The sequence below is a fragment of the Chiloscyllium punctatum genome, chromosome 1 (genome assembly GCF_047496795.1).
Source record: "Chiloscyllium punctatum isolate Juve2018m chromosome 1, sChiPun1.3, whole genome shotgun sequence".
NCBI lineage: Eukaryota > Metazoa > Chordata > Chondrichthyes > Orectolobiformes > Hemiscylliidae > Chiloscyllium > Chiloscyllium punctatum.
The window spans coordinates 137,172,754-137,191,093 of record NC_092739.1 but is presented as its reverse complement, the minus strand read 5'-3'; the positions used below and the strand labels follow the sequence as shown (position 1 = coordinate 137,191,093).

Genomic DNA, 18,340 nt, shown 5'->3' with positions numbered 1-18,340 from the left:
GGCAAATGGGAGAAATTGTTAACCAGGACCTACTCACATAGACATAGCGTAAATGAAGATAAGGTTTCAGTTTGGAAAAATGTTGATCCTCTTCTGGAAACTGCTACAACTCTAATCATGAGATAAAAATTAACAAAAGACTGTGGTTCTCTCAAGGCATACAAAGAGGGAAATACAGGTATTTGAAGTGGATTCCAGGATCAACATATCCTTTGTGTCCATGAGCTAGAAAATTAGCTGGGGTTTCTGTTCCTAACTCCTATCTGATGAGCCTCATTGTAAGAATGCATGGGGTTACTCATGAATGAATAGGCTGCAGTGTTATGCATGGTTAAATGGGCCACTGCAAGGTTGGTGTTTGATATCCTCCCTTTCTGAAATGGTGATGGAAATAGAATTTTAAAAGCACTTGAGTTAAAATCACACCATGAGAATTTATGAAATTGTGTTCAAGAAATCTGGTTACTTTTTGGTTGCTGCCAAGTTACCAAAATCCAGTTGGTTCACTTCCTGCCAACCTGCCAGGTCTGGACTGGCTTGCATATAACTACTTCAGGACTATGTAGTTGACTCAATGACTTTGGAGAAAACTATGGCTGGGCAGCATACACCATATTGCTCACATTCAAAAAACCATGTTTCAAAGAAAAGAGAAAGACAAACCATCCGAAAGAGTTGGCCATGGACCAGACACATGTTGAGACAAGAACTATAAATAGGGGTATGGAATACAAAGAGATCTTGAGAACTCTTGAAAATATATTAGTCCTTGACAAAAAAAACATTGAAAATTTAAGTGAGATAATGATGTGGAAATTGCAATGGTTTCAGGTAGGACCTAGACTGATGCTCATATTGGAATCTTGTGCAAAGATGGTTCCCATTTGGTTGTTATCTAGAGTAGAGGCTAAATAAACTCATGGTTCACTGAGTTGTGTAATGATTTTAAAGGATTTTGTCAGCTCTTTCAATGGTCCAATGGATATTGTCTTGATGTGGTGCTATGCCACAGAAAATCCCAGATTTGTTTTCAGTCTGTCTGAGTGCTTCAAATTTGTTTGAACATTCTGAGCTCTGGAGAGAAATATCATCTCAGATTCTTATTTCTCATGGGTGTCCTGTATTTTCTGTCCATGTTGGAAAGAGACGATGTGTACATGTCAAGTGAGCAAAGAATGTGCTTTATCTAATGATGCTGCCTAAGGTGGAATAAACATGGTGACACTCTGGATTCACATTTGAGAAACTGCTATGGCAAGACAAGTCAAGGAGCTCAGCAGCAGCCATAGATTGTTTTCCCATCACACTGGAGTGACACTATTACTTGGCTGACATGGCTATGAGACACTTTTACATGGCTGTGATGCAATGATGACTTTTAATGTAAAGCCTTTGACAAATAATACCCTGCAGAGGCTCATTGTATGGAGTCAGACGTAAAGAATAGCCACTTTGGTAGACTGACAGTGCGCATGGAGCTCCTCTAAAGTCAAATGTCAAAGATTACAGCAGTGTGGAAGAACCAACAGCCGTAGGAACAGCAAACAACGAGTGAATGGGAGTGAATTATTTCTTAAGTTTACTCTGGAGAGCGCTAGGACCCCGCCGCAGTGGAAACCGGTCTCAGTAACCGGGGATCATTAGTCATGTGCAGCTTATGTCATTACATGTGAACTAGTTGTCAGGTGCTGAGAGAGAGAGAGAGAGAGGAGCTTCCGGGCAAACAGGATAAAGGGGTTCGCAGTACTCCAAAAACCCTGTCAGTGCGCAAAGTTTAGTCAGCTTGGCAAGTTTTTAGTGCTTGGATTTACTCCAGTAACTTGTTCACAGCCATCATGGATTGTGGCGTGTTAACCTCCAAAAGTGTTTTACTTCTCCTGAGCCTTATTTTCTGGGTGAGTTTATTTTAATTAGCCTCTTTGTTTTGAACAAATGTAGTCAAGTTTGTGGCTCCAGCAAAAGTGTAATTTTCGACTGAGGGTGTTTTGGAAGATCGTTTTCCCGGACTCCCTTACCAAAGTGCGGTTAGCTGTAACTTATCCTAAACCCTTATTCAATACCTAGTTTAGATTTTTTTTTTGTCATGTACTATCGACGACGTCCCTTAACAAAGAAACTTACGAACACGTACTGGTTCGACTCATAACTTAAAATGTAGGTCTAATACTTTAGCTTTCAAGCTCTGCTGTTCTTTCGTGGGGAGTATGCAGTGAATATTTTGCTAACTTTTTTAATGCTGGAATGTACAACCAATTTCCTCCCTCCAAACAACTTTTAAGTGCATTAAAGTCGTCATTGGACAGGACATACATGGAATAGTGTAGGTGGGACTGGCTTCAGATTGGTGTGACAGGGCGGCACAACATCGAGGGCCGAAGGGCCTGTACTGCGCTGTAATGTTCTATAACTTAATTTGGCCCGTTTTTAATGGCGCTACAGTAAAGCGTTCTCTTGTGCTCCACCCGCATCCGGGAAAATGACTGTGGCCGCACCTCGGGCGACAAAGCAAACGAGCCTTGAACCCAGATTATCTCCTCTGGGCCAGGTACACTATGATGCCACAACTTCCCCGTGTCCTTTTAACCGGCTAACTTTGAAGTCAGTGGAACATACTGGTTCTTCAGCCTATTTTATCACGTGTATTGACCATGATGATGATATTCTCGGGTAATCCCATCTATCTGCACATGGTCTATATCCTTCTCTCCATGTCTATCTAAATGCTGTTTATATAGTATCAGCTACAACTTTACCTTCCCCCTCCCCACATTTAAACCTATGCCCTATCTTTTGACAAGACAAAAGACTACCTATCCACCCTATCTATGCCTCAATTTCTTTTTTGTATACTTTGTTCTCTGTTCTAGCAGGAACAAAGTTTGTTTAACCTCTCCTTTTGAGCCATTAAACCAAACTGATAGCCCTTCAGGAACATGGTAACTACATTTTCCAAACTATATATTTCCCAAACTACACTTGAATCCAGATGTAATGTTGGAGGCTAGTGCAGCATTCCAGTTGCAGTGGTGCCTATTGCTTGTGGTAAGTTTTGGTATATAATCCTGAATATGGATATAACTAAACACTACTTAGGGTATATTGAATCTTTAATCAGTCTTGCAAAGTAACTACCTATTGGCCAATGGGCACTCAAATTCATGTTTGAAATTAATACTCCTAAAATCATCACACTTGATTGATCAATTGCCTAAACCCAAATTGGAATTCTTGCCAACACTGCCTTCAATTATCTGAACTTAAGACAAATGAGACTTTTGTCTTAATTCTATATAGCCTTAGAAACAAATCTTAGGCTGCTTCACTGAGGTGAAGCTCTAACTAATCTGGCCATGGCAACAATGGCTTGCATGTTTCCCTTTTTTTTCCTCTCCACACACTTCCAAGCCACCATTTCTAGCGTAAGGCCCAGTGTTTTTAAATCAAGACTTATTGAAATGGTCGCAGTAGGGGAACTTGTTTACATATTGGCACCAGTCCAACCTTTCTAACTGTAAATGGAAACTACTTCTCAAGAAATGTTCACAATTTGACTCTAATGTCCCTTTTGCTAACCTGTCCATAATTTCAAATCCTGACCAGGATTTGAATGATGAAATCTGACTAGTTAAACTTCAGCGCTTTAACTTCATGGGTGAAAGAACTGGCAATAACTTTCTCAAATTCTTGAGATAAAAGGGACAAGGAGAAACCCTATAGAAAGGAATGCAGAGCAACCAGCAATTTCCCATCCCTGGGAAAGAGTCAAAGGAACATAAACAAGTTCTCTTAGAGGAGGTAAGATTTCTTGATAACATGCTGCTTTGTGACAAATGGGCATTCCTTCAGACAGTATTAGTTGCCCTGGGGTAAAGGGATAAACTGCAGGACAGGCAACACTTGCAGTAACAAGAACTGCAAGATATAGACTTGAGCCCTGAAGTGTAATATTGGGGATGAAATGTCACACCACAACTTGGAAGAGAAAACTACAATTCCAGGAATCTTCAGCAGAACTTTGAAGAACACTGCATGAGCCCTAGACACTTTGTCAAACAGACTGGTTTGAAGTTGTAATTAAATTCAATCATTAATCAGGTAATAGCTGAATTGAGGCTTAACTAAACTGAATTTTTTTTTCTGGTTGCTATAAGCCTTTGTTTCACTGATTCTGCAATTCAATTGCCAAATTTAAGTTCAATTGTGGTAACTTACACCCTGTGCTTTTAGTATGTTTTTTAATCATTAACAGGATAAGTGTTGCTGGCCAGGCCAGCATTTATTGTCCATTCCCAATGTATCCAAGATAGTCAATCACATTGCTGTGGGTCGGACTAGGTAAGGATGTCTATTTCCTTTCACTAAAAGACATTAGTGAACCAGATATTGTTCTGATAATCAATAGATTCATGGTCTCTAGATTCCTAATTCCTCTTTATTGAATTCAAATTTCTGCCCTGGTGGAATTCAAACCTGGCTTCACCAAACATTATCTGGGTCTGGGATTAACATGCCAGTGATAATACCACCAGCCCATTGCTGTCTCCGTGTCTGAATTTCAGATGCACAGGCATTTTTAAATCTCTAGTTTGTTTAGAAAAATCTAAACTAGGCAATGCCATAATGTAAAATCCTTGTTGGATGGTTTGTATTGCTAATGGGGCCCATATGAGGAAACTCTAGACAAGAGAATGTCACAATTTCCATGGTTCCTGTTCATGAATCCTCCCCAAGGTTTTCTTAGTAACTGCACTTTAAATGGCGTCATCTTTAATTTGTTTGCCATGATCCAGCCATAGAACCACTCGGAAACTATTCCAGTTTCTTTTTGGTAGAAACTGAGTCATAATGCTCAAACCAAAGTACAAAAGGAAAGCAAACATACACTTGCAGATTGAGTGCTATGGTTGAATGCAGTTAAAGTTCTCTTTAAGACAAGATTTATCCTCTACTAGGACAAAACACACTAAGTCCTCCTCACTTTTGAGGCCCACATCACACTTGTCCCTTTTTTAGGTTAAAAGGGCACCAGATACACTAAGACCACATTTCAAACATCAGTTAGGTTTTTGATATTACTGTGAACACAATCTGCATTCTTTTGAAAGATTAGTTGACACTTGTACCAACAAACCCAGGAACATCACCCCTATATCAATATTTTCCTCCATTTTGAGGAGCCAAATCTTTCGTGGCTACTAGAACTGTTTGCTTTTACTGACCCCTGTGATGTCATGTGACCAGTGGCATCATCCAAGAAATGACCACCATCCATCTGCACAGCATCTTGTTTTCAGTGTTTGTGAACTCCCTCTAGTAGAGTTGCAAACTAAGATTGTGTTCATAGTATTCCAGGTCCTATGTAAACCTTGAAACATCATGGGTTTCTTTTTGTGTTCTTTGAAATCTTTTTTCCTGCCTTGTTCTGCAAAGCAGTTTGAGAATCTTGGCTGACTAATTTCTGGAGTGTAGGTGGATCCACGATGACTACCTCCCAATATCAATTTAATCAGTTGGCAGCCCTACTGACTATTTCAGGTAACATGTAATGTACATGCTTAACCATGTCATGGCAGCTGCCTTTTGTCTCCTGTCATCCCAAGTCCAAGCATTTATTAAAGCTCCAGTTTGTTGAGTCATACAATGGTTTGCTGACCAGTGAATACATAGCTACAATTGTAACTTGAGTGGTGCAATTTTACCTCTTGTGTTTAACTGCAATCTTTCTCTTTCAGGCTGCAGGGGCTGTTCTAACCTATGTGGGAGCCATCTTGCTATCCACCTATAGAAACTACACCAACTTCTTTCAGGATAGATATGTTGTGTTACCAGCTTTGGCGATCATTGCCATAGCCCTTGTAATGTTTGTTATTGGTGTTATTGGATGCTGCTCAACTCTGAGGGAATCTCGCTTTGGATTGGGATTGGTGAGTTCTGCTAGGACTTGATTCTTTGTCATGAAGGGTTTTTCTTGTACTACTGGGTTTTACATTCTGGATTTTTTTCTAAAGGCAGAATTAGAACATTCCAGCTTGCTAGCTATCATCTGTCTAGTACCAAGCTGAATTTAAGGGTATCAGTTTGTTGTGTCACTCCCTGCAATTTTGAATAAGGGGGTGGGGGAAGATAACAAAGTGAGGTGCAGATGGGTGGGAAGTAAGATATAGTTCAAGGTGGTGGTACTAAGTTGGAGGCATACCCTCTTAGCCCCCTCTCCCATAATGTTTCAGGCATTAGCCCTTCATAAAGAGCACTAACTGTCCTGCTCCTCAGATGCTGCCTGCCTTACTGTGCTTTTCCAGTGCCACTTTTTAAACTGATTTCTCTAGCATATGTAGTCTTCCCTTTCTTTAATACCAATGGGCTGTTTGTTCCCACAGTGGAACCCATATAGAACACAACAGTACAGCACAAGAATGGGCCCACTAGCCCATGCTACTATGCCAAACATGATTCCAAATTAAGCTGTTCTCTTCTCCCTGCTTTTGGTACATATCCCTCTACTTGAATATTCATGTAATTATCTAGGTCTCCTCTACCCCTGACAGCACATTCTGGACTCCTGTCACACTTAGTTTTTTAGGATTGAGAAACATGTCCCTCACATCTCCTTTTGAACTCTTCTTCTTCCCCCCCCCCCCCCCCCACCTTAAACACATGCACCCTAGTTCTAAACATCTCAACTCTTGGTGGAGTGGAGGATTCTAACAGTCAGCCTTACCTCTGCATTGTGATAGACTGCTAGCAAATGCCTCTGCCACTGCAGAGAATGGTCTTTCCTTTCTGCTCATGCCCTCTAGTCAGGGCAGCATCCTGGTAATCCTTGTCTGTACTCTCTCTCTCTCTCCAAGCCTCCCCATCCTTTTTCAATGTAGCAACTTACATTGAATGTAATAAAAGTGGCCTAACAAGTTTAACAGAACTGAGACATGACATTCCCTTTTTGGTTAGGGAATAGAGTACAATAAAGGCAAGCATGCCATACACTACCTTTATCACCTTATCTACTTGTGTGGCCACTTTCAGGGAGCTATGGTCTTGAACTCAAAGATCCTGCTGTACCCTACTGTTCAGGGTCCTGCCACTAACTGTACACTTTCCCTAACATTTGGTCTCCCAAAGTGCAGCACCTTAACTGGATTAAACTCCAATTGCTACTTCTCTGCTCATTTTTTCAACTGATTCATATCCTGCTGTAGTCTTTGCAGATCTTCATATTATCTGCAAGCTTACTAAGCTGTCTACCTCTTTATTCAAGTCATTTATTTTATAAAAACAACTAACATCTCACAGCTGAGGTCCCAGTAAGGATCCCTGTGGGACACAGTGTCAGGCCTCAGCTTAGGAAAAACAAGCTTATACCCACTGCCTTCTGTGGACAAACCAATTCTGAATCCATGCACCTCATGTTCTGGATGAGCCTACCACAAGGGGCCTTTTTAAAATCCCTCTAGACAACATCATTACCCTTCCTCCAATCACCTGTCACCAGTTGAAGTCAATTGAGTTACCAAGACATGATCTGCCCTGCACAAATCCTCTCCCTAAGACTGCTCTAACAGATTTCCAAACGCCAATGTGAGACTCACAGCTAGGCAGTTTTCTAGCTTATCCCTAGTCTCTTGAACAGAAACATTAGATCCCAGTCCTCTGGGATATCTCCTAATGAGGACACAAAAATCTTGGTCAAGGCCCCAACAATTTCCTCTTGCCCCTACCTGGGGTGGTAGATATGGTCAGGCCCTGGGGACTTAACTATGTTAGTGCTCTTCAAGACATCAAACACTTTTTTTGCTTTTCAATGCCCTAGCCTATTAGCATGCTGTACCCTCATCCTACCTCTCCCCCTGTGAAAACTGAAAAGCACTCATTTAGGATTGCCTATTACTCTGCTACCAAGTACTGGTTCTCTCCTTAACCTTGGTCCTATCCTCTCCTGGAATGGTTTGGGATTCTCCTTAACCCTACTTGCCCAGGTAACTTTAGTCCCTTTTTTGTTCTCCTAATTCCCTGCTTGTTTGTTTTCTGCTTTATTTTTCCATTGGCCCTGTCAGTTTAGCTGCTTAAACCTTGCATAGGCTGTTTTTTCCCTTTTTTATCAAAGGGCCCCTTACCTGGCCATCCTTATACTTCCTCTCTACTGGAACATGCTACTGAACTGTAATCAGGACATTAAACAATTCCCAAATGTCAAATGTGGGCTTGCCTGATAGCAACAACTCCCAATTAACACCCTAGCTTATGCCTAATAGAGACATAATTTGCCCTCCATTTAGTACCTTAACATAAGGTCCTGACTTATCCTTACCCATAGTTACTTAAGGAGTTGTGATCTCTGGTGCCAAAATGCACAAAGGTCAGTCACCTGGCCAGACTCATTAGCCAAAACCAGTCCAGTATGGCATCTCCTTTTTAGACTATCCACATGCTGTTTCGAGAAACCCTCTTGGGTGTTGGCTCTTGCTGAGGTTTTACACAAGATGCGGCTTGCGCACAAATTGTTACAAGTGTATTTAAAGCCTATACATGCTAGGTAACTCTCTTTGATATGCCTCGGGTGTGTGAAGTCAAGTCAGGCCCCATAAAGAGAACTCATCCCCTTTAGAAATGCTCATACTCTGGCTACTCCCTTGTCACATGCCACTCATGATCCCCAGCCACTCGCTTACAATCACATGTTACCCCAGGTACAATAGTAGGATGAGATAATAAACATAAATGCCCTAATCTTGGGGAATCATTATGCAGACTATTTCTGACTCATTGATTTCCCTAAGATGACAGGTGTGATGTATCTAGCTTTGGGGGATGGTTATAAAAGCATTTCTGAATGGAAGAGATTGAATGATTCTTAACTTGATAGTAGGGGAGTAGTAGCAAATGACTGTCTAATTGGAGTAGAAGTCATCCACTGACCTGCAGGAAGGTCATCCCCACCACTTCCAGCATGTTCTGTCTGTTGCAGTTTACCCTTTAATGTCCAGAGATTCCCACTAATCTTTCTACATTACAGATGTACTTAATACATTCTGCCCCATTTAAGCCTCTCTAAAGGAGACTCTGCCAATATTGGAAGTTAGTCAGTCACTATGATAACCCTGTTGTTGCCTACATATTTGTTCCTCTATGCCTTGGTAACTGAGATGCCTATGTTACACTCCTATCTGTAACTGCATCGTCTCCTATTGAGCTCTACCCAGATTTCATCAGTGGATGAGGCTTAACTGTCCACTTGTTTGTGGTTTTTTTAAGGTGACACAGTTCTGATCCCTCTTATCTGTTCTTCTCTTGGAAGCTTTTAATATTTGACTAAATGTAAAGCTGGATGGTGTTCAGTGTTATAATAAACATCTTTTCTTTCTTAGTTTATGATTGTACTGTTGATCACCTTTGCTGCTGAAGTGTCTGCCTTTGTTCTGGGAATTGTCTACAGAGGAAAGGTACTTTATTCAACTGATATTTTTTCCTTGTGCTAAATGTCTCCACCCTCCACTTTTTTTCATTGAGGCTTGATTAGTTAAATTGACTCTCTTCTAAATGGGTTTCTTGAGGGAAACATTGCTGTAGAGTCAGTGTAAACTTTGGACCATATCAGCAAGACCAAACTTAAGGTGTGGTTTGCCAAGGGTCTCTGCCAGGCCCACTACCAAGTAGACCACCAATTCCCCTTCCCATTCCTTTTCTGACATGATCATACTTGGCCTCATCCCTTGCCCCAATGAACCAAACTGCAAAGGAGGAACAACATCTTCTGTCTAGGCAGCTTACAACCCAAAAGACTCAGCATTTGAGTTCTCCAATTTCAAATAACCTTCCCTTTTCCCTGACTCCCTTCCTAGCCACCAACCAAATTTATTCCTCCCATTTGACCAACCAGGTTGTACCCTCTGCCTGTCCACACCATCCCCACCTCTGCCAACCCCTTACCTGCAGCTCACCTACCCCCATCCTGAAGGGTTAAACCTAAAATATTGACTTCTCACTCCTCCGGATCCTGTTTGGTTGCTGTTCCTCCAGTGCCTGCCTGAGTACTTAACTACCAGCAAACTCTACAGAACAGTTGCTGCAGTACCACAATTCCAGACAGTATTGAAATGTAACTTCCTCCCCAGTGACATTCTGAAAACTAATCTTGAGTATTAAATATTCCAAAATTATCACTATAATTCAACTGTGGGATCCCCAGTTCATGACTGACTGGCTTATTCTGTTCTTAGTTTTGAGATTTTTGGGTGGAATTGTGTGAATGGTCTCCAATTTGAGACAGACTAATAGTTCTCAGTGCCATTTCCTGTAGATGCATGAAGGTGTGGATTCAACTATGACTACTGTCTTTTCAAAATATGATGGCAAGAATGCTGAGAGCAAGACTGTGAACTACTTGCAGGAACAGGTAAGCTTAACATGTTTAGTGCTTGATTTTTAGAGGTGTCACTGGGGCCAACCCAGCAAGCAAATTCCTCTACAGCATGATTGGTTTTAAGTCAAATCTGTATTGATGCTCTGCATTTGGAAATTGACTTTTTTTTCTTTTTAGATGGCATGCTGTGGGTTGAAAAACTACACCTATTGGAATACTACTAATTGGTTCATCAAGGGCAACCAGACTTACCCACTCAGCTGCTGCAAACATCAATTCTCCAACTGCACAGGAAGCCCAAGTCATCCTGAGCTCCTCAATACAGCAGTATGGATTCATGATCATTTTAATACTTCCACTTTTGCCTGTTTTTAAATAACTTGAGGTTATCTGCAACATTCTCAGTGGTACTAGAAAAGCACAGCTGGTCAGGCAGCATATGAGGACCAGGAGAGATGTTTCAAGCATATGCTCTTGAACATAGTCTATTAGCAAGAATTGTAGCTGTCCTAATTCATGGCTTTCTATGCTGAGTTAGTGATTCAAATAATAGGATAAGAGGAGGTTGAAGAATCATTCTTAATGAGTGAATTGTAGTTTTAATCTGGTCATGCAGTTTCCTGTATTCCTATACTTGTGGTAGTGAATGTTCCTCTTAAATAGTTTTCAATACTGAATCTACCCAATGTCCAACATCTAACTGATATTTCATAGTAGCCTTTCTACCTCAAGTTCAGTTCATAAACTACACCAAACCTGAGCATTTGCAGGTAGTGTTCCAGTACTGAATTACTGGAAAGTCAACTTTCAAGTGACTAAGTTTGGTAGAGGACAGCAGTGAAAACCTTCAGATTTTTTCTTGAAAATCTTACACACATTGCAACTGCACCACATTCTGTACAAACAACAATCTTATTCAGTACAAATTTTCTGGGGAATTTTTAAGATGCTTCACCTCCACAGGGCTTGCAGAGCCATGTCAAAGCTCTCCCTGATGAAAGGTAATAGTCTTCCTTTACACCAAAATCTTTACATCAGTTAATGTCCATAAGACAGCCCCAGCCATTCAAGATGCAATGATCCCATCACCTCACTCCAGAAACAATACAGTCCAGATCTGGTGTGAATTTTTTTAAACTGTTGGAGAGTAGTCCAATTCCAACTACAATGTTCCTATTGATCCCTGAATAGGGGGTGAAAGTATAAATTCCTCTGAATAATAGGAGCCAATGTATTTTCTGGCAATCTAGCTGTAAGCTAAGACTCAAATTTCCTGCAAGTCAGCAGAGACACTTGTTAATATTGCAATCAGTAATTCACCCTGTGTTTTATCCTCAAATTTCCCCAGTCATTGCTGTGCAGCAATTGTTGTTTTGACTAAATGTGTAATGTTACAGTCTCAACAGCAGAGGGGTTGAGGTGTATATAACTATTTTTGGGGTCACCCCCAACACTGGAATTGCTATTTTAAGAGGTTGTATTTAATCCATTGTTAATGATGCTTGATCTCACTTCATTCAAGATGGACCAAAGGGTCTGTTTCCATGCTCCACCAGTCCATGCTGACCAATATCCTAAATAAAGCTATCACTGGCTATATCCATCTAAACCTATCTAGATGCTCTGGTGTAATTGAAGCTGCTGCCACCACCACCTCTGGCAGCTCATTCCAAATGTAACCACAGTGCAGATTTTCACTTGCGAATTGAGGAATTCTACTTGAGTCATTTTGATTAAAATATTCCATGTTGCATTAAATGAGCTTCATTTCTAACTTACAAGAAAAAAATCTTACTCTCCCTGGCTTTGGGAGAAGAAATTTAAAACTAAATGCTTTGACATTTCCGCTTTTAAAATATGTCCAGACTTTTAATGGTTGGAAGACTTGCTCTTTTTAAGGGAACAAAGTCTTTCTTTTAAAAATGAATTTTAATGCCTTTAGACATCCTGAAACATCTGATCTGGCTTGGGGTCAAACACCGTCCTCACTTGTGGGAGAAAAGCAAACTAGATTTCTTTTGAAGCTGTAGGTGAGAGTTTAAAGATTTTTAAAACATAGGCATTGTCAATGGCAGCAATTGTTTAAACTGGCTTGCTTGGCCACTTCACCATTGTGGCTGGCTCTTAACTGCCTTCTGGCCTCATGGAGCTGCATGTAGAGCTGACAAAGGATGGTAAGTATCCATTGACTTTTCAATTTTTGGAGCTTAAATTGAATTTCATGTTTTGCCTCATAAAATGGTAGGATTTGAATCAGTGCTCCACTCAAACCAGTGTTTGATTTGGTGACATTTTCTCACTACTCTCTCTACAAATGAGATGACAGTTACTTGCTAGGGAAAACTAATTTTAACCCAGGCATTGGGTGAAAACTTTTTTGTGCAGTCTAGAAGTTTCTTCAGTGACTGCAGTTTCAATGACTAAGACTGTCACTTTTCAACTAGTGTACATTAGAGTTATTCTTGAAAAATAACATTTTGTTTAAACAGGGATGTGAGATGAAGTTGGAGACTGGCCTTGAATCCATTCTGAGTTATGCCATGATAGTTATTCTGGGATTTGCCATAATCAAGGTACTGAATTTTCATTTTTGAATCCAGCTTTTTGCTCTTGAAATAAAATCTGACTGTGGTTGGCCATCAAGATAATAGCTTAGGAAGAGTTGATTTAACATAGCTTGAGTATTCAAGAAGAAAATACAACTGACTTTTTGATTCCATTGTAACTGGTCAGTTTTAGATCACTTGATTACCTTACTGTCCTGTTTAGTTGAATGGGTGGACTCTATTTTAAGGCAAAGAGCAATTGAAGGCCCTCTAACCGTGAGCAGACAGCAATCAAAGGTGGTTGCTGCAATCTGTCTATCACAATGTACTCTTTAAAGTGACCTGACCCCCTTTTTTATGGAGGGAAAGTTTGACCAAGCTGGTTACAATGTTATGACTCCCCTAGTGAGACACCCAGAGATGGGACACTATTGCAGCACCAAGCCTTTTTTTGGAGGAGAAATACTAGCTGACAAGTGACTGTATGTATGGTCCTAATTCACAGCAAATACCAGTCAGTTTCTTTTAGTTACTACACCAGCCCTCTAATCTACTGCCAAAAGGCCACCTTCATCTTGACAATTCAAGAATTAGGAAATTTTTCAAAGGGCTTCTGAAATTCCAATTTGTTGACAATGGCCTTGGAATATTGGATTAGCCAGCTGCTATTTGCCTCTAATACAACCTGTCAATCTCTCAGGAGGAGCATTCTAGCATGGTGGCTGATAAAAATTACTTCTCCCCAATCACAAGTGATTTTATTCTCCTCTGGTAGTAATGTTTGTAGTTTTGTTGCCATTGCTTGTTCCTATATGCTTAAACCAGACACTAAGACTAAATTTCATCCCTAATTTTTCACCAGTTTTTTGGAATGATCAGCATTTGTGTGATTGGCTGCAGACAAAAACAGATGGATTACCAACCACTTCCTTCTGGAATATATGCATGAAGAAAATCTCCAGCTTTAAGAACTTGGTGAAACCTTGCACTCTATTGTTCAGACCCACCAAACTGGAAACTTTGGTATTTCTGCATAAAATGGAAGCTATCACCACACTAACATCTACCCAGTCTCTGAAGTGTGTACTTTGCAATGAACATTCTGTGCAGGTTATGACTGCTAGAATATCTTTCTCCCCTTTTAACTTTGCTTTTGTGGCTTTGTGTTGCAATTTAACATGAATTACAACTAATGTACATGCTTCTGAATCATTTGAAATTGTTAAATGCTGTTTTTTTTTTGGATTGAGCAAACTGAATTTCTCTAGGGTGGAGGTGTGAAAACTAGGGATTGAACCACTTTGTTTGGATTAATGAACGACGATTTCCTGCACAAGTGGACTTGGTCTTGACCACCATGTGAATCTGTTTATATCTGGGATTTTATTGCACTCTGTAAATACTGTAGCCACTTTGGCTTTAAACAACAAACCTTGTTCTCTCTGCACAAGTAATTGCAGTAAGAATTTAATCTTTGAACAGAAGTGGGATTTCTTTTGAAATTAACCATGCTTGCATGTGTTTTCACTTTTTTAGCTATAACTAAATGTGATCTGAATAGCTAATTTAAGTTGTCAGCTGCAGTGTTAATACACAAATGGCTGCATTAAATCTGTGCATCCTCTTCAAAATGAATTTGCTTTCTCTTTAACTGGTATCTTAAATGTGCTGTTATAGCCAATTGTCACTTCTTGGTCTGAATAGATGCAAGGTCTGATTGCAATAGTGATCTTGAATATTAAGAAAATCTAAATCAATACTTCAGAATTGGTGGTGGAAGAGATTGCATTTGCATGCCATCTATTCACTCCATTCATTTTAACTCCTGAATATCTCAGTTTTGTCACAGATTGATGCTAATTAGCAACTGAATCAATCCTTCATTCCACTGAGACTGACCAAGATTCAAGTGCAAAGCTTGTAAGTTTAAATCTGCTCAATTTAACTAGGCTGTCAGTTACAGAAAAACAATGTAAAATAAGTAATTGTAGTAAACAGCTTTGTAAAAGCATTTTGCCAACTAATTATGATTTTAGTGCTTCTCTGAATAAATGACTTAATGTTTTGTGTACTTGGCTTTCTTTGCTTTTTATTTAATTAATAACACCAGAGTAATGCACAACCTGACTTGTTTCTAGGACCATGACTGCAGTTAACTGAACAAAAGTCCTCCAGAGGTGAAGAGAATCCCATTTATTGGGGAAACTTGATATTGTAGTTACATTATATCCATCCTTGTATAGATTAGTAACATGGTTTGAGCTTGCTCTGCTTGAGGCTAATCAAATTGTAGTTACTTTCACTTGAGATTTCTCAAGGTGGTGTCTATAGAATGAGTTGCCAGAGGAAGTGGGGGTTTGTAAAATTAGAATATTTTACCCATACAGCTGCCTCTTATGAATATGGACCAAATGCTAGCAAATGAAACTAGATTAGTTTACCATATCTGATCATGGAAAAGTTGGACTGAAGGGTTTGTTCCATGCTGGACATCAATCACTGGCTGTCTAGTGTTTGTCTGTTCCTGTGTTGCCCTTGAGGATAGGGGTGAGCTACCGTGAACTACTGCCTCCCAGCACCAGGAACTGGGTTTCCATTCCACCATGATGTCTGGCTGTGTGGAGCTTGTACTCACACACTCTCTGGGGGGGGGGGGGGGGGGGGGGGGGCAGGGTGCTGCTATCATAAATTTACCTTCCTGGCAGGTCCTCTATAACATCTTTAGGCAGTTGACTGCAGTGTTTGCCACTACATGTCATCAGTCAAATGATTTCACTTTTGATCTTAATGGTGGGAAGGTTGTTGGAGCAGCTGAAGATGGTTGGGCCTAGGACACCTGAGGAACTGCTACTGAAATGACTGAGCTCCAGTAACCAGTCATCTTTTTTTTTTGTCAGCTATAACTCTAACCAATGCAAGCTTGCACCTGATACCCAAGAACTGGAATCAATGGGTATCCTTGATACCATACTTGGTCAAATGTGGCCTTGATGTCCAAGGCTATCACATTCCCCTTACCCCTGGAATTCAACTCTTGGCCACTTTTAACCAAGGCTGTAAAGAGGTCAGAAATTGGTCATGGTGTATCCCAAATGGGATGTTACTGCTATCCTGCAGCTCCTGATCAAGTTTACCTTTCACCACTTCCAACTGATCAAGAGTGGATTTGATGTGCAGTAATTGGTTTGATTTGTCATCCTTTTTGTGTACAGGACAACTGGGCAACTTTTTTTACATTGGTAGATGTTCATGCTACAAGTGTACTTGAACAGCTTGGCTTGGGGAGTGGCAAATTCTGGAGCATAAATGGGCAGCAGTGGTTAGCACTGCTACCTCACAGCACCAGAGACCCAGGTTCAACTCCCACCTCAGGTGACTGCAAACTCCAGACTTTCACCCCATGTCTGCATGGGTTTCCTCCAGTTTCCTCCCACAGTCCAAACGTGTGGGTTAGGTGAATTGGCAATGCTAAATTGCCTGTAGTGTTATGTGAAGGGGTAAATGTAGGGGACTGGGTCTGGATGGGTTGCACTTTAGCAGGTCCATGTGGACTTGTTGGGCTAAGGGCCTGTTTCTGCATTAAGTAATCTAGATCTTCAGTACTATTGCTGGATTATTCAGGCCCACCACTTTTCACTATCTAGTGCCTTCCCTCTTCTTAAGCAGATTGGATTCTCTCCACATGATCAAGACTAGTATCTGAGATGCTGGGAATCACTGGAGATGGATTACCTAATGCAATATACATTTTTCTGTCCCACAATTTTAGATTTTCACAATCCATCTCCAAGCATGTTATAGCAATGCTGTATGAGGAAGTTTCCTCTTTTTTTTTTTGTCATCTGCACACCAAGATCCAGATCACTAATGTATCAGGAAAAAGCAAGGATTCGAAGATTGACTGGGGAAGTTCACTCTAGACTGTCCTCCACTGTGAAAACTATCCATTGTGCATTACTGATTCCTATTAGAGCCAGTTTTGCCTCCACTGGTCCATAATGTCAGTGACCTGCAGCACAAAAGGCACATTGAGTCAGTGCAGTCTCCAGTGCTACCACATTCCCAATACAATGTGGATTCCTGAACTGCATACAATACTCTAGACCTAATCAACGCTTCCAGTGTAACCTTCCTAATCTTAAATACTGTCTCACTTAACTGCCCTGCTCCTAATCCCACCCACTTTGTCTATATAAGCATAGACTTTGGGGCCTGTCTTTGTACTGCACTGCTTCCAAGATTGCATATCCTCTTTGGTACTCACACTGATCACAACAACAGATGTAGCTTAAGCAGGAACTTGTATAACTTTAAACTGCCTTGTCTTGTCATATCCTGTCACTTGAAATTCATGTCTTGGATTTGAGAAATGATTATTGTAAATCAAACTGATACATGTGGGGAATAGTATAGATCAAACAAAAGTTCCAAATGATTTAGAAAATGGAGTTCTGCAGCAATACAGATGAACCTCAATTGTCCAAAGGACACAAGTGGGGAGCATTTCACTATCAATTGAATACCAGATAACATAGTTTTGCCAAGCATCAGGGTCTTGCCAGATAATCTTGTTGCCTTTAATTTATAAATGTCTTCAGGACAGATCGGTCATACCAAGGGACTTTTTTTTTCTAGTAAGTTAGGTTAAATAGTAACATTTGGCTAGTCTTCATAAATCAAGTAGTTGAATTAGTGTAGTATGACTTTATCTGGATGCATGATAAGCAGCTAGCCACGGGTTTTAGTTTGCTGCTACATTAAAAATAGAACCTCAGGAGATCTCCCACCCACCGCTTCCAACCTCAGTCTGGGAACCCCACACTGCCCAGTTCTACCTCCTTCCCAAGATCCACAAGCCTGACCCCCTGGCTGACCCATTGTCTCAGCATGCTCCTGCCCCACTGAACTCATTTCTATCTACCTTGACACTCTTATTCTTCTTTCTCTTCTCCCTTTTCTCCTTTCCTCTTCTCCTTCTCCTCCTCCTCTCTTTCCCCCCTCCCCACATACATTCAAGACTGTTTCCCTGGCCCCTTCACCATGGACATCCAATCCCTCTACACCTCCATCTTTCATGACGAGGGCTTCCAAGCCCTCCATTTTTTTTTCCTCTCCTGATGTCCCCAACAGTACCCTTCCACCAACACACTCATTTGTTTGGCTGAATTGGTCCTCATCCTTAACCATTTTTCCTTTGAATCCTCCCACTTCCTCCAGACCAAAGGGGTAGCCATGGGCATACGTATGGGCCCCAGCTATGCCTGTCTCTTTGGCTACATAGCCACAGTCGATCTTCCGTAATTACACCAGCACCACTCTCCACCTCTTCCTCCGCAACATTGGCGCCACCTCATGCTCCCGTGAGGAGGTTGAGCAATTCATCAACTTCACCAACACATTCCACCCTGACCTTAAATTTACCTGGACCATCTCTGAC

At 40.8% G+C, this 18,340-nt stretch overlaps 1 protein-coding gene across 1 annotated transcript; it reads left to right on the top strand.

Annotated features, from left to right (window-relative positions):
• The first annotated feature begins 1,687 nt into the window (after positions 1 to 1,687).
• Positions 1,688 to 14,974, top strand: tspan36 (tetraspanin 36). The gene is made up of 7 exons (XM_072575117.1): positions 1,688 to 1,895; positions 5,733 to 5,924; positions 9,363 to 9,437; positions 10,295 to 10,390; positions 10,535 to 10,684; positions 12,847 to 12,930; positions 13,766 to 14,974. Exons 1-7 carry the CDS (start codon positions 1,836 to 1,838, stop codon positions 13,850 to 13,852), a joined length of 744 nt encoding a protein of 247 aa, XP_072431218.1. The 5' UTR covers positions 1,688 to 1,835; the 3' UTR covers positions 13,853 to 14,974.
• The last annotated feature ends 3,366 nt before the right edge of the window (positions 14,975 to 18,340 follow it).

Coding starts and splice junctions, on each gene's coding strand:
- tspan36 (XM_072575117.1), top strand. CDS start 1,836: ATGGATTGTGGCGTGTTAACCTCCAAAAGTGTTTTACTTCTCCTGAGC. Junction 5,925..9,362: donor CTCGCTTTGGATTGGGATTG/GTGAGTTCTGCT, acceptor TTTCTTTCTTAG/TTTATGATTGTACTGTTGAT. Junction 10,391..10,534: donor TGAACTACTTGCAGGAACAG/GTAAGCTTAACA, acceptor TTTTCTTTTTAG/ATGGCATGCTGTGGGTTGAA.